This window comes from Mustelus asterias, chromosome 14 (genome assembly GCF_964213995.1).
Source record: "Mustelus asterias chromosome 14, sMusAst1.hap1.1, whole genome shotgun sequence".
In the NCBI taxonomy this organism is placed as follows: domain Eukaryota; kingdom Metazoa; phylum Chordata; class Chondrichthyes; order Carcharhiniformes; family Triakidae; genus Mustelus; species Mustelus asterias.
In genome coordinates this window covers 21,239,990-21,264,790 of record NC_135814.1, presented here as the reverse complement: position 1 = coordinate 21,264,790, position 24,801 = coordinate 21,239,990, and the positions used below count along the sequence as shown (strand labels likewise).

Genomic DNA, 24,801 nt, shown 5'->3' with positions numbered 1-24,801 from the left:
ACTATTAATCCAGAAACTCAGCTAATGTTCTGGGGACCCGGGTTCGAATCCCACCACGGCAGATGGTGGAATTTGAATTCAATAAAAAATATCTGGAACTAAGAATCTACTGATGACCATGAAACCGTTGTTGATTGTCGGGAAAACCCATCTGGTTCACTAATGTCCTTTTAGGGAAGGAAATCTGTCCTTGCCCGGTCTGACCTACATGTGACTCCAGAGCCTCAGCAATGTGGTTGACTCTCAACTGCCCTCTGAAATAGCCTAGCAAGCTACTCAGTTCAAGGGTGACTTGGGATGGGCAATAAATGCTGACCAGCCTATGATGCCCATGCCCCATGAATGAATAAAGAAAACACTACTTTTGATGGAATGTAAAGTTGACAAATATTCCTTTTCATTTGGTCTCACTCTTCAGGATCTATGGTGGTGATGCTGATTTAGTGATGCTTTTGTCACTTAATATAATCTTACAACATAGAACGAGGCCATTTGGCCCATCATATTTGTATGGGTTCTTTGAAATAGCTATCTAGTCTTTCCCCATAGCCCTGCAAATCTTCTGCCCTGCGAGGATTTATCCAGTTAACTTTTGAATCGCACTTGGACAGTGAGCATTTAAACAAGTAAACAGTTGACTCTTCCAATTAACTTCCTTTTCGTCCACACAGACATGAATGAACACAGTTCTCGAAGCCACAGCATCTTCCTCATTAACATTAAACAGGAGAACATAGAAACGGAGAAGAAACTCAGCGGTAAACTGTACCTCGTAGATTTAGCTGGCAGTGAGAAGGTGAAGATAACTGTTTTGGATGTTTAATCGTAGTGCAGTGATTTTGGTTTAACTATTAACCGTGAAGGGAAATCAAAGCTGCATGACCCCCTGTCCCATTTAGTTTATTGGAATTGATGGTATTCTGTAAGATGTGCTCAAGAATGCTTTTGTTGTTGGTGGGATATGACTGGTCTAAAATTAAGGTATGCCAAGCAGAAAGGAAAGCAATCACTTTGCCCCGTACTTGTAGCAATTTGTCTGGCTGGCTTGATAAAACAGTGGTTGGCACTGCTGCCTCACAGCATCAGGTTCAGTTGACCTAGGTTCAATTCCAGTCTTGGGTCACTGTCTGTGTGCCGTCTGCACGTTCTCCCTGTGTCTGCCTGTGTTTCCTCCGGTGTTCCGGTTTCCTCCCACAGTCCAAAGATGTGCAGGTTAGGTGGAGTGGCCATGCTAAATTGTCCCTTTGTGTCCAGAGATGTGTAGGTTAGATGGATTAGCCATGGGAAATGTGTGGGATTACGGGGATAGGGCGGGGGAGAGGGCCTGGGTAAGGTACACTATCAGAGAGTTGGTGCAGACTCGATGGGCCGAATGGCCTCTTCTGCACTGTAGGGATTTTATGATTCTATGATTCCTGGGATCTCTTTACTATAAAGGATGTCGCAGTGGATCAAAAAAGGATGGAATTCTCCACCCCTGTTTTCGGCAGGCCGAAAAGCTGGTGGGAGCAGAGATTCCAATGAGAATCCCCAAATTGCTTTTACGCCGGCAGGATTTCCCTTTCCCATTTTCCCTGGCCCCTGGCAATGATGTAATGGGATTCCCACCATGAAAATTCAGGAACCTCATTACCATACATTTAAATATCATCCCCACTATATCGTTCCCACACATTAGAAGCTCCCCCTTGCTGGCATGACATTACATTGACAAGGTTTACAACAGCTTTTGATATGTACAGCCCCCTGGCGGAGATGGTCAGGCTTGGGCAGTACCCCAGCGGGGGGGGGGGGGGTTTGCGTTGGTGAGGGTATTCTCTATTTTGGGCACAATTTTCCAGCTGTTCACACCGGCAGTAGTTCTGGTCCCGGTGGTGGCGCACCCCCTGCCGTGTGCATCTTGGCAGTGGCGGAACCAGAGGATCCCATCACCATCGAATGGAATGTTGCTTCCAGCCACTGAGATAAATGCTGAGGGGAGGCCAGAGAATCTGGCCCATCATTTTTGTTTAGATTGGGAAACCCTTTAAAAAGGGCACCCTAATCAACTGCCCCCCAGCTTGACATTGTGGGACCCACCTCCAAGATCATTTTTGATGAACTATCAAAAAATATGGCGGGAAGAGCGAGCCGTGCAGCCGGCGGGCTACACACCGCTTCTCCAGCCTGAGTTGACACTGGGTCAAAAAATAATAAAATTCTGCCCAACATCTCTTTTTTTTTTGGGATCTTTTAAATCTTCAGTGGTGACTTGTCACTTTTTTTTAACAAAAGCAAGTTGTGAGTCCAGTAGCTTTAAAACTTTGGTTTTACTTCTCATATCATCAACTGAAAAATCTAGGCTGGAATTCTCCGGTGTTGTACGCCCCGTTACCACTGCCAGGGAGAACGGAGAATTCGGCGCTCAGCTAAATCTCCGTTCACTGCAGCGGGACCGGAGAATCCCAGCCATGGGCGAGGTTGGAGAAGTCCAGCCCTAGTTTCTGCAGAAGTTCTTTTTCCCCACAATCGTTCCACGTTACTGTGCCATCATCCAGATGACCTTGTACTCGATAGTTTTCCTTCGCGAAAATCCTGGGATTGTTTCAAATTGGAGTCAAAACCAATCAAGCTTCAATTTATTGACAGTAAACCCTTCGAGGTTGCAATTAGGCTTCCATCAGTTACTTTGATTTTATTAAAACCATTTTCAGTCCCAACGATGTGAATTGTCTTATGATCATTTGTTTTAGAGAAACGGTAAAGCTGTACTGGATAGCTGGAAAGAGTTAACAAAAATAAGCAGAATATCCTTTGAGTTTAAAGAAAAATAATGTTGAGGTTTGTCTCGACAAGCTTCAAAACAATCACTTTGATATTTACATGCAAGAAAGATGTAAGCTAGTTAGAGCATCTTCATGCCAAACTGTCTGTTTGTATTTGCTCACTGTAGGTCAGCAAAACTGGAGCTGAAGGAGCTGTCCTTGATGAGGCTAAAAATATCAATAAGTCCCTTTCTGCTCTGGGGAATGTGATTTCTGCTCTGGCTGAGGGAACGGTGAGTCTTCTCAATACAATATTCTAATTCACAGAAATTCCCGTTTGCCTTGTATTTATCCCAAGCTAATAGTTAACAACATCACATTTGAATAATACCATCTGATTAGTAAGGGAGAACTGATGCCACAATAATGTGATGGATAACTGAACTGAATCTTGCACACAGTCAAGGGAGAACTGATTAATAAGATATAAGAGCAGAATTAGGCCATTCATCCCATCGAGCCTGCCCTGCCATTCAATCTTGGCTGATATGATTCTTATCCCCATTTTCCTGCCATCTCCTCATAACCCTTGATCCCCTTATTGATCAAGAACCTAGCTATCTCTGTCTTAAAGACACTCCATGACCTGGCCTCCACAGCCCTCCAGGGCAATGAGTTCCACAGATTCACCACCCTCTGGCTGAAGAAATTCTTCCTCATCTCAGTTTTCAAGGAGCGTCCCTTCACTCTGAGGTTGTGCCCTCAGGTTCTGGTCTCTCCCACTCATGGAAACATCCTCTCCATGTCCACTCTATCTAGGCATCTCAGTAACCTGTAAGTTTCAATTAGATCCCCCCTCATCCTTCTAAACTCCATCGAATATAGACCCAGACCCCTCAACCGCTCCTCATATGACAAACCTTTCATTCCTGGGATCATTCTTGTGAACCTCCTCTGGACCTCCTCAACACCAGCACACACTTCCTTCGGTATGGGGCCCAAAGCTGCACACAGTATTCCAAATGAGATCTGACCAGAGCCTTATACAGCCTCAGCAGTAAATCCGTGCTCTTGTAGTATAGCCCTTTAGGAATGAATGCTAACATTGAATTTGCCTTCCTAACTGCCAACTGAACCTGCATCAACCAAGTTAAATGGGTTACGCAAAATGTTTTGACCTTGTAGTTGAAAATGTTAATTAATATATTATCGCATACCATAATTATCAAAGTAGCTCTATAAACTGGGGTGATTATTTGATTAATATACTGGCCAATTGATTGATCATAATTGGCTTAAGTATCAAGGTTTTTATCAGTCCATAAAATATAGGAACAATTTTATGCGGTTGCACATCTGTCTTGGAACATTGTGAATATAAATGGGTCCAACAATAAAGCTGTAACCCTGTGCCTGTTGCTATGAAATGATGCCTCCAATGTGTTGCTTGCCTTTATATTTGCTGAGGAGATGACTCAAGGCTGTTGTATGTTTGCTTGTCTATGGTTGTCAATTATGTGTGTTAATAGAAAAGATGTTCTCAGCTGGGCTGATCTCAGAGAAACCAGTATTAGTCTGGCCACTGTATGCTATTTGAAGAGATTTTAGACAATAGAGCATACTCTGCACTTAACATGGGGTTTTAATAGGTTTCATAGATTTATGTTGCAATATAAATCAGAAAGGGATGGTCTGACAATGAAAGCTAACTGTGTGCGAGCCAATAACACTTATAACTGGAATCCTAAGAGGTGTTTTCTTCATCTGATGTAATGGTTGCAGCCATCTGCAGTAATGTAATGTAGCGGTAAAGAAGGATTGTGTTTTAAGAAAATATTACAGTGAAGGATATCTTATAATTCTTCATTTAGCTCAGTTAATTTCCATGTACATTTTGTAACAAAAAGTGTACAAAGGTATCATTGTTTTAGATTTGTTAATTCTGTTATTATATAAACTATTATATTTTGGGGAGGTTCTTTCGTTGATAAATTTGAACCTAATTTATTCATTCCTTTGTACGACTAGAATCCTCTTCACTGTCTATTTCAAAGTGAATTGAATCATGTTTGTTTGCTGCCATTCAAAAGATGGTCTTCTATCTCTGTTCGCTGTTCTAGTTTCCACAGAAGGTGTAGTTTCATGGCCACCAGCATTTCGATAACCAAAATACTGTGGATGCTGGAAATCTGAAATCCCCGCACGTTTCCCTCCAAGCCAATCACCATCCTGACTGGGAAATGTTGCGGGATCAAAATACTGGAATTCCCTCCCTAATGGCATTGTGGGTCAACCCACATCACGTGGACTGCAGCTTTTCAAGAACACAGCTCACCACCACCTTCTCGAGGGCAACTAGGGATGGGCAATAAATGCTGGCCTGGCCAGCGACGCCCATGTCCCACGATTAATAAAATGAAAACAAAAGTGCAGGAAATACTCAGCGGGTCAGACTGCATCTGTGCAAGAAGAAACAGTGTTGACATTTCAGCTCAATGACCTTCCGTTAGAACTTCTGAAGAAAGGTCACAGACCTGAAATGCAATGTTGGAAAGACTGATAGAACAATATCTGTGGGCACTTTCAGATGTCAAATTGTAAACGTATTTCGAGATCTCAGTATTAGGTTGGTCTCAGGTCAAGTCTTTAAATATGAAGAAGGCCGCCCCCCCCCCCCCCCCCCCCTGCCCCACAGCGAGTCAAACACATCAGAAAAGTCCTGAGTTCATCAACCTGAAACCTTGGGCTGGATTTTACATTTGCTAATCTTGACTGCCACCTTCCTGCGCGTCTGAAAAGTCCGGCGAGATGATGTCAGTTCGCGAACCCGATGTCAAAACGTAGATTCCCGTAATACAGTAGGTGGCTGGAAGCCAAATGGGCAGCCTGTCCGCCACTTTGAAAGAAATCATTAACTCCATTTCCAACCTAGGAAAGATGGCGTGGGAAGGCGGTGGCGTAGTGGTATTGTCACTGGACTAGTAATCCAGAGACCCAAGGTAATGCTCCTGGAGAACCCAGGTTCAAATCCCACCATGGCAGATGGTGAAATTTGAATTCAGTAAAAAAAAAAATTGGTAATTGTTGTAGAAATGCATCTGTTCACTAATGTCTGGAGACTGGAACTCTGCTGCCCTTACCTTGTCTGGCCCACACGTGACTCTTAAAATTGCCCTTTGAAGTGCACTCAGTTCAAAGGCAGTTAAAGATGGACAATAAATGCTGAGCCAGCCAGCGATGCACCCATTCCCTGAATGAATAAAAAAAAGCTTCAAGTCCCGTGTCTGACTCCAAGTCATATAATAATTCTCCACATAAAGTTTTGTAAACAAATGCTTGATAAGCTTCCAAGTGATTGGAACGTAGTCCTTTCTGCTTCCTCCATTTCTCTCTTCCCTTTCTACCCTAAAGAAAAATATTACATTTAGGCTTTTAACAAAAAAATTAAATGACATATTTGAGGCATTAAAATATTAATGTAATTCCACAAGATCAAAACTGCCAACAGTCAATTAACAACGATAGTGCGTTAATATATAGCAATTTTAATTCACTTGCCTTACACGTCGCCTATCACAAAAGAGGAAAATTCCGTAGGGCAAGGAGAAAAGGCTGGAGAGTGAGATTAAGTGGTTCTCTCTTTATGATCAGAGAGCCATTTGCAGACATGATAGGCTAAGTCGCCTTTTCATGGTGTACTGTATCAGTCTGTGATTGTATGAATATATTTCCTTTACTTGCAGAAAACACACGTTCCATACCGTGACAGTAAAATGACCCGAATTCTACAGGATTCGCTTGGTGGGAATTGTCGCACGACCATCATTATCTGTTGCTCACCCTCCAGTTTTAATGATGCTGAATCAAAAACCACTCTTATGTTTGGCCAGAGGTAAGAGTCTTGTCCAAACTGGCTTACAGTGCTCTGAATAAATTCACAAGACAGTGGCGACTAATTAAGTGTGATCCTGGGGTGATATATGAAGAATGTCTTTACTAAACTGTTGGCAGCATCATTAAAAATAGTTGGACTGGCTCTTTTGTGAATTAAACTGTTTATTTAAAAAGATACAGAATTCCGTATCGAGATTCCACTTGATTTGTGGGTTTCTGAGCCATGAGATAATTAGATAAACATTCGGAATTCACATTCACATTGCCTTGTTAGGGAGGAACAGATTTTTGATGGGAATATTGACTATGCAATGTTTCTAATCAATCTCAAAGATTTTATCAGCAAAGTTAATCAAATACTTGGATCCATCTGGAGGGTATTTGACCAATAGTTAAAATGTGGGCAGCACCATGGCACAGTGGTTAGCGCTGCTCCAGCGCCAAGGAACCGGGTTCAATTCCGGCTTCGGGTTACTGACTGTGTGGAGTTTGCACGTTCTCCCAGTGTCTGTGTGATTTTCCTTCGGGTGCTCCGGTTTCCTCCCACACTCCAAAGATGTGTGGGTTAGGTTGATTGGCCATGCTAAATTGCCTCTCAGTGTCAGGGGGATTAGCTGGTTAATTGGGTTATGGGGTTAGGGGCTGAGTGGGATTGTTGTCGGTGTGGGCTTGATGGGCTGAATGGCCTCCTTCTGCACTGTTGGGATTCTGTGAAATATTCTGACTTTACACAGATCAGTTCACGCCGGCGGGATTCTCTGGTCCAGCCGGCAATGCACCTCTGCCTGCGGTTTTCCCGGCGGTGTGGGGTGGCTTCAATGGGAAATTCCATTGACAGCGGGGGGACCAGCGAATCTCGCCACCAGTGAAGGGCACGGAGCCTCCTGCTGCTGAGAAACACAGTGCTGGGAGGCTGGAGAATTGTTGGGAATTAAACTCATCCTAACTTCAAAAGCAACAATGCATTAGAGGGGATTTCGATAGCAGTCAATACTTGGAGCTCTTAGTCATCAAGAGGAGCCGAGCATATTTTTAGTGAATAAATTAGATTGAGGAAGCATTATCCAAGCCAAGAACAGTTAAATGCACTTGGTAAAAGCAAATTGTATTAGACAAATCTTTTTCTTAACAAGAGGCTGGTTGGATGGATAAAGGGAATGCAAATGGCCTTGGTGGTCATGGCCTCAGTTAATATGACTCCTTGCTGGAGGGAATTTCTAATGCCTGATCTGTAAACATAAAGCTCCTAACTCTGCACTCCATCCTACAGCAATATTGATCAGTTACTATCTGTCCTGGCTTCCCACTTGCAGGTTCACAACTCATTACTAACATTATTGACTTTTGCATCTTATTGGCTGGAGGATTATGCAAGTGTTAATTTGCAAATTTGAAAAGGTCAATTGAAATTTGTAAGATCTTAAGTTATGTTATAACCAGCCTTATACTGTTTACAAATTCCCAAACTAACATTTGAGGCCATATTTTCCCCTTTGGATGTGGGATCGTGTTGGCAGTGGCCTCCTTAAAGGTTAAGGTTTAAAGTTTATTTATTAGTGTCACATTAACACTGCAGTGAAGTTACTGTGACAATACCACACTGTCACCACACTCTGGTGCCTGTTCAGGTACACTGAAGGAGAATTAAGCATGGCCAATGTACCTAACCAGCACGTCTTTCGGATTGTGGGAAGAAACCAGAACACCCAAAGGAAACCCACGCAGACATAGGGGAGAACATGCAAACTCCGCACAGTGACCCAAGCTAGGAATCGAACATAGGTTCCTAATGATGTGAGGCAGCAGTGCTAACCACTATGCCACCATGTCACTCGTGTTACCATGCCGCAAGTAAGCAGGACAGAGGCGCAAACAGAAGTGGGCAGGTGCTGAGACATCAGCCCAGCTCTATAGGTGTGTGAGGCCCTGTAATCCTCAATCATTTTCCTTCATGCCCCTCAACATCTCCCCATAAACTGGCATGCACCTGCATGCTCTCATATTCTCCCATGCCCCTCCATATCCACGCTCACCCCTTCAACCCATCTTGCCCACTCGCCCACCCACATACCTCTCACCCCATTTTCACTGACCCATTCTGCGTACCCCTTCACTCACTCCCACTGTGCACTCACCCAGTATTGACGATGTGCAGTATTCCTGAGACCTATAATAGCATTGTGAAGTCTTTGAGATGCTCATGAAACTGACAAGATAAACAAACGCTCATTCAAAAACCACTGCAAAAAAACGTAATCCTCTTAAGTGGTCATAAAACTGTCAAGATGATAAACCTACAGTCCCCTTGACAGCTGAATTTATTAGTGGGGTTTGGCGTTCAGTCAAGCATTCATAATAGGATTATATTGTACAGCTGTATAAACAAAACCTCCAGACTGATGTTATGATTCCCATAGAGACTGAACATTTAAAAAAAGAAAATCAAACTTCCAGTAGATAGATATGGAAGGAAGGGGGGGATCAGGATATTGAATTCAATGATTAACCATGATCAAAATGAATGGCGGAGCAGGCTCGAAGGGCCAAATCGCCTACTCCTGCTTCTAGTTTCTATGTCTCATCAGGAAGACTCCATGTTTGTTTACAGTGAGATTACTTCACATGTACACTGATGTAACCAAAATGAAGATGCTATTGGTTTTTGCCAAGATGATCAATATATAATTCCTTGTCAGGATGTAAGTTAATTTGAGAAGAAATGAGTTTCCTTTGCCTATTGATTTGTTTTCATTGAAGCAAGGTGATCACTACCAATGCAGTAAATTTCCCTTTCTAAATAATTGCTTCAAATAGAGCTAAGACCATCAAGAATACTGCATCTGTCAACCTGGAGTTGACGGCAGAGGAATGGAAGAAGAAATACGAGAAGGAAAAAGAGAAAAATAAGTCCTTGAAGAATGCTCTTCAGCGTCTGGAGATGGAACTAAACAGATGGCGAAATGGTAAAACTCATCAATCTGACACTATAAGCCATTCAGTGAGGTTTAATAGATGGGGAATCAGAGAGCAAGTATGGAATTCGCTATGGGGGTACTTCACCAATTTCCTGAAAATTGCTGCTTAACGTCCCCTTCAGTCCATAGGATATTGTAATGCATGATTAAAACTTTATGTCCTATTGTTGAAACAAAACCAGTTCCATAGAATTGATTTCCTAATGGTACTTAGTTATCTTGCTTTTTATCACAGAGTGAATCCCGTCACAAGAGAACAATTGTGTGCACAATTAGTTCAAAATAATGGGAGTCTTTTAATTTTTCCATTAATGACACTTGTTGTCAGATAATGGGGCGGCACGGTGGCACAGTGGTTAGCACTGCTGCCTCACAGTGCCAGGGACCCAGGTTCAATTCCCAGCTTGGGTCTCTGTCTGTGTGGAGTTTGCACATTTTCCCAGCATCCGTGGGTTTCCTCTGGGTGCTCTGGTTTCCTCCCACAGTCCAAAGATGTGTGGGTTAGGTTGATTGACCATGCTAAATTGACGCTTAGTATCGGGGAACTAGCTAGGGTAAATACATGTGATTATGGGGATAGGGCCTGGGTGGGTTTGTGGTCGGTGCAGACACGATGGGCTGAATGGCCTCCTCCTGTACTGTAGGATTCTATGATAATCCAGTGAAATCAATACTGAATTTTGATGCATTTGGTGATTCTTGTATGAGATTTGTTATTTTAAGGGCTGTCTTCTGGCTTTTGGCAATCTTATTTTATAAGTACGCCCTTGAACCCGCCAGTATAATCCAAAATTCAAAATGATTTCCTTTGTACTGCAGTGCAGGATACACTGCAACGTTCCTTCACCAGCTCCTTCCAAGCCGGTGTGAGACCTCTTAACACCTAGAAGGACAAGGGCAGCAGATGCATGGGAACACCATCACCTGCAAGTTCCCCTCCAAGCCACTCGACATATTGACTTGGGATCAGATTGCTATTCCTTAACTGTCGCTGGGTCAAAATCCCGGGATTCACTCCCGAGCAGCACTACGGGTGCAGCCAGCCAAGAAGATGACTCGCTACCAATCATGGGTGGGGGGTGGACAGGCAGAAAAGTGGAGTTAAGGTCACAATCAGATCAGCCATAATCTTATTAAATGGAGGAACAGGTTTGAGGTGCCAAATGACCCACTCCTGCTCCTTATTCTTATGTTCTTATGACACATCCTCAAGGGCAAATAGGGATGCACGATAAATGCTGATCTTGACAGCGCCACTCACATCCCTTCAGCAGTAAAATAACTCTTGGCATCTGAGTACTTGCATGGAAGTGAATCTGATGTGCTTTTGTGAAGGGGCGCACAGATATATAACAACATTGAAATGTCCACAGTCATCCCAAGTATACCTGACACAGCTCCCAGTGAAGCTTGCTTATCCTGAAGCTCCCTTGGATCCAACACAGTTCAATTCCTTAATGAGAATTGGCCTGGAATTCTTTAGGACCTTTTATCCTTGTGTAATAAATTTTGATGAACAGAACTTACGGGATTGCATTAACCCTGCGGTAAAGAGTTTTTGTGTGGTTAATTAAGGTTAGGATTATATGAAGCTGAAGGTTTCTTTCTGAAAGATGAACCACATTTTGTTCTATAATTCTGCTGTCGAGAATTTGAATAATCTCAGTATGTCATGCTGCAGGTTGGTACAAGCAACTTTTACATGACCCTATTATCTAATTGGGATTTTTATCAATGAGGTCATGCCAAACTGTTACCAAAGCAAGCAAAATTAAATTGTTTTTTCCGTTTGTCTCACTTCAGCTGATACGCAAAATGAATGTCACCCCATAGTCTTTGGCATCACAATTTAATTTTTTTTTACATGAGCAATTCAGATTGCAAAGTGATGAATCCCCTTCCTAATAATTAATTTTCAAGTCTTAATTATAGAAATTAGTTGTCTGCTGGGAAATAATAATGAATTCTTTGACTGTGTAATGAAATGAGATACTTATTGGATGAATGGATATATATTGCGAACTGGCGATTAATCAAAGTCCAATCTAACTGGTACCAAATATCTGGGGGCGAGATTCTCCAGCTTCCCAATCGCGTATTTCTCATCGGTGCGAGGTGGCGCATTGTTTGCTAGTGCCGGGATTCTCTGGTCCCGCCGCTGTCAATGGGAATTCTCACGCCGGCGGGGATCGGAGAATCCCACCGGCGTGAACGGCCAGAGAATTCCAGCCCTGGTCTTTAGGATCAAGTTGGCTCTAAGATAACATATCTGATGATTTGGAACCAGAGCCAAATAACTCTTTGTAGCAGGTTTGGTAACCCCGTGCAAGCGCCAGGGAGGTCTGTCGTTCCCCAAGGCATCATTTCTAATTTGCTGGTTTGAATGTATTAATGGAACTTGGAGTGGCAGGCCTGTGACTAAGGGTTGGGATTCTTCCTACTCCGCTCTGAATAACTCCCAATGGACACCCTGCCATCTCTTCATTTGAGTTCACAGAAAAAAGACAGTTCCCGTAAATGGAATCTCTGATGTGAAACATGATATTTTTGCATGAGATCTGGGGAATTGTACGACACAGGACTCAGAGTTCCCCTTTTACTGTGATGTTTAACACCAGATATTGCACCTCCTGTACATTAAATTCTCTGTCCAATCTGGAAATGCCAGCAAAAGGTACAGTTGGTGTTCAATTCTGAGTTATCTGGTGATTCCAGTGTAACTTTACATCATGTGAAAATTGATGTACGCTATTGAACTCCTTCCCCAAGCTATACTTTACCCAGTTACGTCTGGTAATAAAATAATCCTTACTTAGCTTGTGGAGTTCGGGGGACAGAAAAAAATGTTTCTTGCACGTAGGGTGGGATTTTCCAGCCTTCACCGCCAGCTGGATCTTCTGGTCCCGCCAAATGCGACCCATCCCCTGCCCGTGGCAGGTTCCCCAGTGGCGGGGCGGGTGAGCCACGCAAAACTCCGTGGAAGATCCCGCTGATGGCCAATGACAAACTGCTTCTGCCGCTGAAAACATACTGCCTAGGGGATCAGAGAATCCCATCCCTGGGCTGGAATTTTACCGTCGCAACCGACACGGAATCGGAGCGGGAGGGGGCGGACAATGGACATTGATCTTGGGCAGGATTTTACGGGTTTCGGGATGAGCGAGGCCATAAAATCCCGCCCATAATGTTTTTTGCAGCTATTTTTCAACTGACGAGGAAATATCTCCATGCCAAACAAATTAGTGCCTTTCTGATACGCCATCTAGAATATTAAGAGTCACAAGTTGCAAATTTAAAATAAAACTATCTTTTAAATACTTAATTTTTGAAACATCTGTATTTGTATTAGTTTGAATAAAGATTACTGTTTGAATCCTAAGATAAGCGCCATCAGTGGATTGGCCATGCTAAATTGTCCCTTAGTGTCCAAAGGGGAATTATTATTTATCAAAGATGTGCAGGTTAGGGGAATTAATGGTTTAAATGTGTGGGGTTATGGAGGGGTGGGCCTGGGTAAGATGTTCTGTTGGAGAGTCGGTGCAAACCCGATGGGCCAAATGGCCTCCTCCTGCACTGGAGGGAATCTGTGATTCTGTTTGGAGACAGTATTGCACAATGAGTGCTGGATCAGGTGAGAAAAGCCCGTGTCAAACCCGCCAGCTTCACAGCTGCCTTTTCTCACCCGATTTAACAGCACTCTGCAATTTCAGAGTGCTGGCGAGGGTCACACAGCCAGCTGGAGGGGCGGGGCTTAAACACGCCGGCAAAGCTGGCATTCTGAGATCGATAGCTGCCTCATATCGCCAGGGACCCGGGTTCGATTCCCGGCTTGGGTCACTGCCTGTATGGAGTCTGTACATTCTCCCCATGTCTGTGTGGGTTTCCTCCCACATTCTGAAAGGCATGCTGGTTAGGTGCATTGACGCGAACAGGCACCAGAACGTGGCTACTAGGGGAATTTCACAGTTACTTCATTGCAGTAAGCCTTACTTGTGATGAATAAATAAACTTTTAACTCTTTTTGAAGGGCGCCCCATCTCAAAATTAACTTAAAGTTAAATTTCGTGGCCTTTGGTTAATCAGCCGTGAGCAATGAGCAGAAAACTGCAAAAGCTGGAAATCTGGGCAAAAGGGAATGGTGGAGGGATAAGAAAAGAAACAAGCAGAAGATGTATTTAGGGCAAGTGTATTGCTAGCTGATAGCAAAAATACAAGAAAAACATGCAAAGAAAAGGAAACGGGCTCCTCACCCGTGTCCGCCACATTTCCCACAATTCTGCTGTCACCTTCTAATCCCAGAACCACAATCGGAGTTTCTTTGTCCACACCTTCCATCCTACTAAGCCCCATTTTCCATCATTGCTGCCACCTCCATCACCAAACACACCTTCCACTACCGCCCCCACCCCCCTCCCCTTACCCCTTTCAGATTCTGAAGGGATCTCTCCCTCCATGATATCCTGGTCCACTCCCCAATCACCTGACCAGCTTCCCACAGCACCTTTTCTTGCATTTGCTCCCATTTGACTAACACCTTGATTTTAAAATCCTCATCCTTATTTTCAAATCCCTCCAGCGGCTTGCACCTCCCCATCTGGGTAATCTCCACAACAGACACACGAATCTCTGAGTTATCAGCACCCGTCTAATTCTAGTCTCCTGAGCATCTCGAATTTTAATCATTCCTTCTATGTTAGCCATGCCTTAAAACTGCCAAGACCCTAAGCTCTCGCCTTCCCTCCCTAAACCACTCCCAACTCTCAATTTCCTCCTTAAAACCTACAAACCTTTGACTAAGCTTTTGGCCATCAGCCCTCATATCTCCTTATGTTTCTTAGTGCCTTGTAACACTCTCTTGTAAAGTGCCTTGGTTTGATTACTTTAATGGTGCTATATAACTATAAACTGTCTTTGCTTATTGCCCATTTCTAAAAGTATTCAACTTCAAAGGCAATTAAATATGATCATTAGACAGTAGGACCAATGATTATGGAGTCAAATGAGAATGAAAAATTATTATGATCCATTTATTGATTGTCGACAAGTGGTGATAAATATCACTAGCCGGAGCTAACCTTGAAATATTACAAAGGTCCGTGAATTCAGGTTTGAATTTAATTTATGCATTAAGTGCAAGATCAGGTTTATTGACGAAAAGAATGATTTTAAGTGGACAAACATCCTAACCAGCCCACAATAAACTGAAGACAGTTTTAGCATTGCCTACTGAGTTGGGCCTAAGACATTCCTACAGAGTGCATGGGGATTTCTCAGGTAGACTTGTGCCGTGGTTCTCATGGTTAATAATGAATATAGAAAGCTGTTATTATCTTGCAGTCTTTTCAGTTATTCACGTGGCAAAGCTATGGGTTTGAACTTCCACAGAGTTCTCCATATCAGCCATGATCGTAATGAATGGTGGAGCAGGCTCGAAGGGCCAAATGGCCTCCTCCTATCTTCTATGTTTCTATGTAAGAAGCTAAATGATTATAAGCCAAGCCTTACATATTCAAAGCACAATCTTCAAGCTGTCCATGTGGAGTTTGCACATTCTCCCTGTGTCTGCATGGGTTTCCTCCGGGTGCTCCGGTTTTTTCCCACAGCCCAAAGATGTGCAAGTTAGATGGATTGGCCATGCTAAATTGCCCCTTAGTGTCAGGGGGACTAGCTAGGGTAAATTCAGGGGGTTATGGGGATAGGGCCTGGGTGGGATTGTGGTCGATGGGTTGAATGGCCTCCTTCTGCATTGTAGAGATTCTATGATTCTATGAAAACCTCGTTTAAAAACCAAAGTATTAGTAATGAAATGACACAAGTATGGCTTGCAGCTCCATAAGCATAGTCAGAGGTGCCGGTCAGTTTTATTCTCTTCCTAATATTCATCTGAGCTAATCCTTCTTCCTAGCCCTTGATGACCTCATTTGGATTGCAGGGAGTAGATGAATCATTTAGAATTTTAAAGGGACGAGACAGATTGACAGCAAATGGCTTCCCTCTGGGATTTCTTGCGAACCCTTTCCTAATCGATGCAAAGATGCCCCTTGTTATTTACTACGTTGTAAATTACATGGTATAAACTTCCTGTCGTTATAAAATAATATAGCCTTTGGCTTAGTGTGAACCATGCAGCAGAGGAGACCCTGATCTCTATCTAATAAGGACCAAGTTAGTGTTTTTCAAACTTTCTTTCCGACGATTCATTTGGTCATCTCTCGCGACTCACGTCACATGGGATGTATAACGAAATACGATCTTTCCACTTTATACTAACATTACACAGTATAGTAAATGTCGGGCGGGGGTCAGTTTCAGATCCATTTTCCAGTGTATTTGGGGCCATATTTCCCGGCACACAGGAAATTGATGTCAGTATTTTGCCAATTCCTCTGGTCAGCATATTAGAGCGGGATTTTCCAACCACGCTCGCTCCAAGGCTGGAAAATCCCACCTGATGTCGACAGACCTTTGTGTGGTCCGTGTCCTGCCCGCTACTATTCCCGTGGCAAGCGGGACAGAAAAATTTTGCCCATATACGATCAAAATAAATGTCTGAAATCAGACAATAGACTCATTTCCTGCGCATCAACCATCCACAGAAAATTGACTGCCTTTTATTTGTGACAGATTTTTTTTTGTACTTTTCCAATTCAATCAAATCAAGTCCAATTCAGAGTCTCAACAAGTTGAGACATTTCCGATCCAGGCTGACAAGACGGGGCCTTCACACCTGTCTTGGGCCTGATCTACATGAGCCCAGCTGATTGGAGGAGGGGCAGGGTTCCTCCTCCAAGGCTGGATCTCATTTGCATCTTAGCCAAAAGGCCGAGATGCCGCTTTTAAAAATTGCTTCATATGAATATGAAGCTTAAATGTAACCTAATGACCTCAACCAAGCGCAGCATCCTATCCATTTTTAAAAAAATATACTTTTCCAATTCAATCAAATCAAATCCAATTCAAAGTCTCAACAAGTTGAGACATTTCCGATCCAGGCTGACAAGACAGGGCGAGCGACCAAATCACCCTGTCCTGGGCCTGATCTACATGAGCCAAGCTGATTGGAGGAGCAAAGCAATACCTCCTCCAAGACTTGAGCTCATTTACATCTTAGCCAAAAGGCCAAGATGCCGCTTTAAAAAATTACTTCATGTGAAACATATGAAGCTTCAGTGTAACCTAATGACCTCAACCAAGCGCAGCATCCTATCCATACTACACTTGATCTTAGCCAAAAGGCCGAGACAGATTTCTCATTTAAGGGGGACTAGCTAGGGTTAAGGTTTAAGGTGCACCTTTGGAATGTGGAGCTCACCAGTTCAATGTGCTGCTTTTAGGTGGAAACTTAATTTTTTTTTTATACTTTTCCAATTCAATCAAATCAAATCCAATTCAGAGTCTCAACAAGTTGAGACATTTCAGATCCAGGCTGACAAGACAGGACGGGAGACCAAACCACCCTGTCCTGGGCCTGATCTACATGAGTCAAGCTGATTGGAGAAGGGGGAGGATCCTCCTCCAAGACTTGAGCTCATTTGCATCTTAGCCAAAAGGCCGAGATGCCGCTTTAAAAAATTGCTTCATATGTAACCTAATGACCGCAACCAAGTGCAGGCGATCCATACTACACTTGATCTTAGCCAAAAGGTGGAAACTTAATACTGCAGACACCAATTATCTCTATCTGTTACCATCCCATCAATAAACTTCCCTGGTCTGTGGGATATGCCGCATCAATAACTACAGTTTGCTGCATCTAGTGAAGTCTGTGGTTAATGTGTTGATCATCCTTTTCTCACATTCAGCTGTAATTTGAAAAAAAATAAAAGGTCTCGGTGGTTTTCCTGTTTTTCAGACACTGGGCTGGGATTTTCCGCCCGCGCTCACCCCATGGCAGGAAAACCTTGCCCCGAGGTCAACGGACCTTTACACGGTCCTGTCCCGCCCGCTACGATTCCCGTGGCAGGCGGGATAAGAAAATTCCGCCCGTTATCTCATTTCAAAATTGATAAAGTTAAAAGTTTATTTATTAGTGTCACAAGTAGGCTTACATTAACACTGCAATGAAGTTACTGTGAAAATCCCCTAGTCGCCACACTCCGGCACCTGTTCGGGTACACTGAGGGAGAATTTAGCATGGCCAATGCACCTAACCAGCACGTCTTTCGGACTGTGGGAGGAAGCTGGAGCACCTGGAGGAAACCCACACAGACACAAGGAGAACGTGCAGACTCCGCACAGGCAGTGAACCTGGGTCTCTGGTGCTGTGAGGCAGCTGTGCTATTACTGTGCCACCTTGCTGCCCATTCAACAGCAAAATATTTTTATGCACATAAGAAAAATGATGAAACAATACAGAAAATGCTGGAAAATCTCAGCAGGTCTGACAGCATCTGCGGGGAGGGAATAGAGCCGACGTTTCGAGTCTGGATGAAAAATGATGAGTTGCGTTGTGAGATAATGACAATACTTGTCAAACTATGAAGTTATAGCCTGCCTTCACAGCGGTAAATTTGAGATTAGGGCAGCGCTGACCAGGCAAGCTGCGGTACTGCTGCTACAGTCACAACTGAAATGGGATTTACTGTATATTTAAAAATACACCTCTCTCCTAATCCTTGCCTTTTCCTTTCATAATGTGCACTTGAATTGTATCAGGCAATACTAAGCTTTTCCTCCATATCAGAAGTCCTCATGCTGGCGATGTCATCATCCGAGGGGTCCTCATTGTCATACCCCCTTCTACGGGTGGCACAGTGGTTAGCACTGCTGCCTCAGAGTACCAGGGACCCTAGTTCAATTCTCGGCTTGGGTCACTGTCTGTGTGGAGTTTGCATGTTCTCCCCGTGTCTGCGTGGGTTTCCTCCGGGTGCTCCGGTTTCCTCCCACATTCTGAGTGCTGGTTAGGTGCATTGACCCGAACAGGTGCCGGAGTGTGGCGACTAGGGGAATTTCACAGTAACTTCATTGATTTGATTTGATTTGATTTATTATTGTCACATGTATTAACATACAGTGAAAAGTATTGTTTTTTATGCACTATATAGACAAAGCATACTGTTCATAAAGAAGGAAACGAGAGAGTGCAGAATGTAGTGTTACAGTCATAACTAGGGCATAGAGAAAGATCATCTTAATGCAAGGTAAGTCTATTCAAAAGTCTGACAGCACCAGGGAAGAAATTATTCTTGAGTTGGTTGGTACGTGACCTCAGACTTTTGTATCTTTTTCCTGATGGAAGAAGGTGGAAGAGAGAATGTCCGGGATGCGTGGGTCCTTAATTATGCTGGCTGCTTTGCCAAAGCAGTGATAAGTGTAGACAGGGTCAATGGATGGGAGGCTGGTTTGTGTGATGAATTGGGCTACATTCATGATCTTTTGTAGTTTCTTGCGGTCTTGGGCAGAGCAGGAGCCATACCAAGCTGCGATACAGCCAGAAAGAATGCTTTCTATGGTGCATCTGTAAAAGTTGGTGAGAGTCGTAGCTGACATGCCAAATTTTCTTAGTCTTCTGAGAAAGTAGAGGCGTTGGTGGGGCTTTCTTAACTTCTTAACTTTCTTAACTATTCTTAACTACATCAACAATGTTGATGTAAGCCTTACTTGTGACTAATAAATAAACTTTAAACTTTTTTTTACTTTACAAAATCTGCACAAGAAACAGAACATCCCGCCTTTTTTAACAGGATCACAGAAAATCCTGCGTTTTTTTTTAACAGGATCACAGAACATCCCGCATTTTTTTTTTATCAGGATCAATTTATAAGGCAGCAAGAATTTACTCAGTGACCCATTAACATCCTGCGACTCACCCAAGGGTCCCAACTCTCACTTTGAAACAGCCTGAGCAAAATGATGCAGATTTGTAACATTTTGCTGTCAGATGTAAATTCTGGATTTCTGGAGAAATTCTAGAAAGCAGCAGGTGCCAATTTGATCAAGGAGCAAAGGGAGCATCAATAATGTACAGCAAGCTTTGATTATTGATAGAGCGGAAAGGGGAATGGATTTGTTAGTATTCAATATTACTGAGTAGCAATGCAACAATTAGATCTTTGTTGGCAAATCTGCAATGTTAGCAGTGTATCCTGGCTGTTGGATGCAGGCTCCATGTACCAGGAGCACATCTGGTGGGCATGCACAGAATTACATGTGGCAGCCATTGCTTATCTGTATCCTCACACCAGCTGCTTGTTTTATCGGGAAAGCTGGTTTTACTTCCTGAGGTAAATCATCAGAGACCTTTAAATCCACTTTGCAGCAGCGTCCATTAACCATGTTCATTTCCACATGAAATAGAGCAATTACCCATTTATTTCCAAACGAGCCAACCGTCTGAACGCGTAACGAGAATACAATTAAATCAGTCTTTCCTTTTTTAAATGTCATTGGAGCTTTTTAACGTTTGATGATTTTTATTCCGGTCTAACCAATCCGTTTTCGCCTTTCATTCAATTCATCGCTGACCTGTTGGTGGCTCCATGAAATGAGAAATTCTTGCACGTTAGTGGGCAGGCTGTGTTGCCATGGAAACCAGTTGCCTTGGTTCCAACACGCAGTTTCCTTATTCCTCCTGCAGGTGAGTCCGTGCCTGAAGATGAACAAATCGACGCCAAAGACCAAAAGAACTTGGAGCCATGTGACAACCAGACGACCATTGACAATGTTGCTCCAGCACCTAAGATCACAGCGGGCGAGAGGGTGAAGTTAGAGGAAGAGATCAGCAATTTGTATAAGCAGCTGGATGACAAGGTTTGTGTTTAGTGACAGATGGACCTCACCAAACTACACATAGTCCCTTATTACCTTGTCCCCTCTTGCTTGTCTGTTGTAATAAAAGCCCAGAATTTGCCAGGATGTAGCAGCAGGTTCATGATGTACTTTGCTATTAATGTGCAACAAACCCAGCATTTTGTGGTGAAGAAAGACTGACGTCATGAGCTGCAGATTGCCACATATTGTTAATCCCATTCGCCTTGCAAAATAGGATCTCACCATCAAACTCCCTATGGATTTCATTAATTGCGAGCTTTGTGCTGGCCACTACTGTGCTGACGATCAGATGATTTATGGTCCTCATAATTTTGTTTTATTCATTCGTGGGACATGAGTGTCACTGGCTGGCCAGCATTTATTGCCCTTCCCTAGTTGACCGAAGGCAGTTAAGAGTCAACCACATTGCTGTGGCTCTGGAGTCACATGTAGGCCAGATCAAGTAAGGACGGGAGATTTCCTTCCCGAAAGGACATTAGTGAACCAGATGGGTTTTCCCGACAATCGACAATGGTTTCATGGTCATTAGCAGATTCTTAATTGCAGATTTTTTAAAATTGAATTCAAATTCCACCATCTGCCGTGGCAGGATTTGAACCTGAATCCCCAGAATATTAGCTGTGTTTAGGTTGATTGGCCAGGTTAAAAAAATTGCCCCTTAGAGTCCTGGGATGCGTAGGTTAGAGGGATTAGTGGGTAAAATATGTGGGGGTAGGGCCTGGGTGGGATTGTGGTCGGTGCAGACTCTATGGGCCGAATGGCCTCCTTCTGCACTGTAGGGTTTCTATGATTTCTATGATTTCTCGATTAATAGTGTAGCGATACCACTAGGCCATCGCCTCCCCTAAAGTGTAAACAGTACTGCACTGTCCATGTGGCGTTCTCCCATAATGCAACCTTTTGCTTACACTGGTAGGATAGGGGAGCCCACTGCAATCTTCATTTTCAGGTTTATTTTTTGCTTTTTACAGCCAGGGCCTTTGTAAGCACAGCTGGCCTTTAAAATTAAGTTAAGCAGCCATTAGTGTTTGATTGATTAGTGCAGTTGCAAGTCTAACATAAAATGACTTGTCTTCTAGATAGTGATGAAAGCTAAACTGATATGAACATTTTTTAATGTCAAATCTCCTAGAGTATTCATTGGATCATAGAATCCCTACGGTGCAGGAGGGCGGCATTCAGATAATTGAGTCTGCACCGAATCACCGACAGAGCATCTTACCCAGACCTTATGCTTGTAACCCCACATATGTACCCCGTTAATTGCCCTAACTACACATCTTGGGACATTAAGGAGGAGTTTAGCGTGGCCAATCCACCTAACCTGCACATTTTTGGACTGTGGGAGGAAACCGGAGCACCTGGAGGAAACCCACGCAGACATGGGGAGAACATGCAAACTCCACTCAGTTACCCAAGGCTGGAATTGAACCCAGATCCCTGGTGCTGTGAGGCAGCAGTGCTAACCATTATGCCAGGATATTAGGGTATGACACACTTGACTGAAGTTCCTTTTACTGCTGTTTATTTCAGTTAATTTAGGGATCACAGTTTAGTGGTAATGCCACTAGACTAGCAATCCAGCTGCCCAGGGCAATGTCCTGAGAACATGGGTTCAAATCCCATCATGACAGTTGGCGGGATTTAAGTTCAGTTAATAAATATGGAGTTGTAAAGCATCTCTCAGTCATGGTGACCATGCTAATTATAATTGATTGTCGTAAAAAAAACCTCATCTGGTTCACTAGTGTCCTTTAGGGAAGGAAATCTGCCATCAAAGAACAAAGAACAGTACAGCACAGGAACAAGCCCTTCGGCCCACCAAACCTGAACCAATCACATTGTCCTACCTAGACCAACCGCTTCTATCCCTCTATACCTCGCCTGTTCATGTGCCTATCCAGATAAGTCTTAAATGTCACTAATGTGTCTGCCTCAACCATCTCACTTGGCAGTGCATTCCAGGCCCCCACCGCACTCATTTCTGCCCTGGGAAAAATCTTCCAACTGTTCACCTTACCTACGTCCCTCATAATTTTATAAACTTCTAATGGTCACCCCTCAGCCTCCATCTTTCCAGGGAGAATAATTCCAGTTTATTCAATCTCTCCTAATAGCTAATACCCTCCATGCCAGGCAACATCTTAATAAACCTTTTCTGTATTCCCTCCAAAGCCTCCATGTTCTTCTGGTAGTGTAGTGACCAGAATTGGACACAGTATTCCAAATGTGGCCTAACCAACGTTTTATATAATTTACATAATTTGCCAACTTTTACACTCGATGCCCCGGCCATTGAAGGCAAGCATGCCATATGCTTTCTTCACCACCTTTTCCACCTGTGCTGCCACTTTTAAGGATCCGTGCTCCCAGATCTCTTTATGTGTCTACGCTCCTGACGGTTCTGCCATTTATTTTATAGCTCCCACCTGAATTGGATCTACCAAAATGCATCACCTCACATTTGTCCGGACTAAATTCCATCTGCCATTTCTCTGCCCAATTTTCCAGCCTGCCGCTATATCTGTATCCACATCCTTATGTGGTCTGGCTTACATGTGACTCCAGAGCCACAGCAATGTCCTCTTAAGTGTCCTCTGAAATACCCCAGCAAGCCACTCAGTTTGAGGACAATTCAGAATGAGGGCAACAAATATTGGCCTTGCCAGAGACACCCACGTCCCATGAAAGAATGAAGAGTAAAAGAATGGGTGATAACATTATGAGCGTTATTCTATAAAACAAAAATACGTCATGTGAAAGCAATTTACAGGAAAACATCCCTGGAAACCCCTGTCAGTCAGGAATATGGATGCTAACACAATCACCCATTGAATTTCCCTCCAATTTTTGTTTCTTCAGGATGAAGAAATTAACCAGCAGAGTCAACTGACTGAGAATCTAAAGCAGCAAATGCTAGACCAAGAGGAGGTGAGCTTTTACAGACAGTAACCAATGTCTACGGTTGTTTAAACCAAGGTCAAAGAAATGGGCACAAGTGGAGAGGAAGTGTTTTAATGTCTGCAGAGTGTGTGTCAAATGCAATGGGATCAGATGGAGCACAATTGGGACGTGTTTGCTTGAGGTGGATTTAAGTGCGAGTTGTCACTGGGATTGCACCACACGCTCATCTTTCAGTCAAGCTTGTGATTGCCATGTTGGTCTGGCTTAAAACTGATGGGAAAAATGTGTGGCTACTTTCAGCTCTTGGCCTCCACGAGGAGGGATTACGAGAAAATCCAAGAGGAACTGAACCGGCTGCAATTGGAAAACGAAGCCGCAAAGGACGAGGTGAAGGAAGTGCTTCAGGCCTTGGAGGAACTGGCTGTCAACTATGACCAGAAGTCCCAAGAAGTGGAGGACAAATCGAAGGCCAATGAACTGCTGACTGACGAACTAGCACAGAAAACGGTAATTGGCACAGGTTTGCTGTTATTTGATTGGAAGAAAAGGGAGAGAAGGGAGCAATTGGCTCACCTTTTCCTAATCTCGGTGGATGAGGATGTCCATTGCCAAAAGTAACAATTTTCCTTGAATATTCTCTGAAAAGTTTTTTGCCAGTTATACAATCCAACTTTTAAACGAAAGGAAGGTTCCCATGCTGAAATTCTTCGATGTGTACGGTATTCTCAAACTGATATTCAGCACAGAATACTGGCGAGGGTGATGATGCTCGAAAGTGCAGTCATGAGTCTGGCACCAGGGGGCAAAGGGACTGCACTCGAAGCAGCAAAGCCTAGGAATGCAGTCGTAATTGGGGACTCAGTAGTCAAGGGGTCAGACAACCACCTTAAAGGCAGAGGCGGATAGATTCCTGTTAGGCAAGGGAATCAAAGTTCATCACGGTTAGATGGGAATGCAGAATTAGAAACACAAACAGCCATGTCCTTAATGAATGGCGGAGCAGGCTCGAGGGGCCGAATGGCCTACCTCTGCTCCTGAAGAGCTGGCACAAACTGGGTAGGATGTGTGGCCTCCTGTGTTGTACTACTTCATGAAGGTATGAAATATCGTTAATTTTTCTTGTTTTTTAGGAGTTAGGGTGAGGGTTAGGGTCATGGAGGTCTTATTGCACAATGGGTGGCATCCCTAACCCTGAGCCAGAAGCTCCGGGTTCGAGTCCCACTCCAGGACTTGATGGCCAAGGAAAATGCATTAATAACGCAGCAAATGCAGGTTGCATATCAGCTTGAAAATCTTTCCAAAATACACCAATGATGAGAGAGATTTCTGGTCAGCCATATGATGAAAAGAAAATTGGAGCCTCTATCATCACTATTCGTAGCTCTTGATTACAGCATTCATGTAAAAGTGCATGTTGCCGGGGAGATGTGGTGGGTGGGAGGGGGATGGGGGGGTTGGTGGGGCTGGCTGGCTCAGGTGTCTTGATGGATTAGGTTCGATCTCCTTTCTATCTG

General features: G+C 43.6%; 1 protein-coding gene and 1 pseudogene across 1 annotated transcript in view; one reads left to right on the top strand and one right to left on the bottom strand.

Annotated features, from left to right (window-relative positions):
* kif5c (kinesin family member 5C) overlaps positions 1-24,801 on the top strand; it is a 168,299-nt gene that overhangs the window by 95,968 nt on the left and 47,530 nt on the right. The window contains exons 8-14 of the mRNA XM_078229160.1: positions 672-796; positions 2,933-3,037; positions 6,488-6,636; positions 9,453-9,601; positions 20,190-20,362; positions 23,246-23,314; positions 23,588-23,794. Of these exons, the coding sequence (XP_078085286.1) occupies positions 672-796; positions 2,933-3,037; positions 6,488-6,636; positions 9,453-9,601; positions 20,190-20,362; positions 23,246-23,314; positions 23,588-23,794 (977 nt within the window). The remainder of the gene's footprint in view (positions 1-671; positions 797-2,932; positions 3,038-6,487; positions 6,637-9,452; positions 9,602-20,189; positions 20,363-23,245; positions 23,315-23,587; positions 23,795-24,801) is intronic.
* On the bottom strand, positions 16,659-16,862 carry LOC144504144 (U2 spliceosomal RNA; annotated as a pseudogene).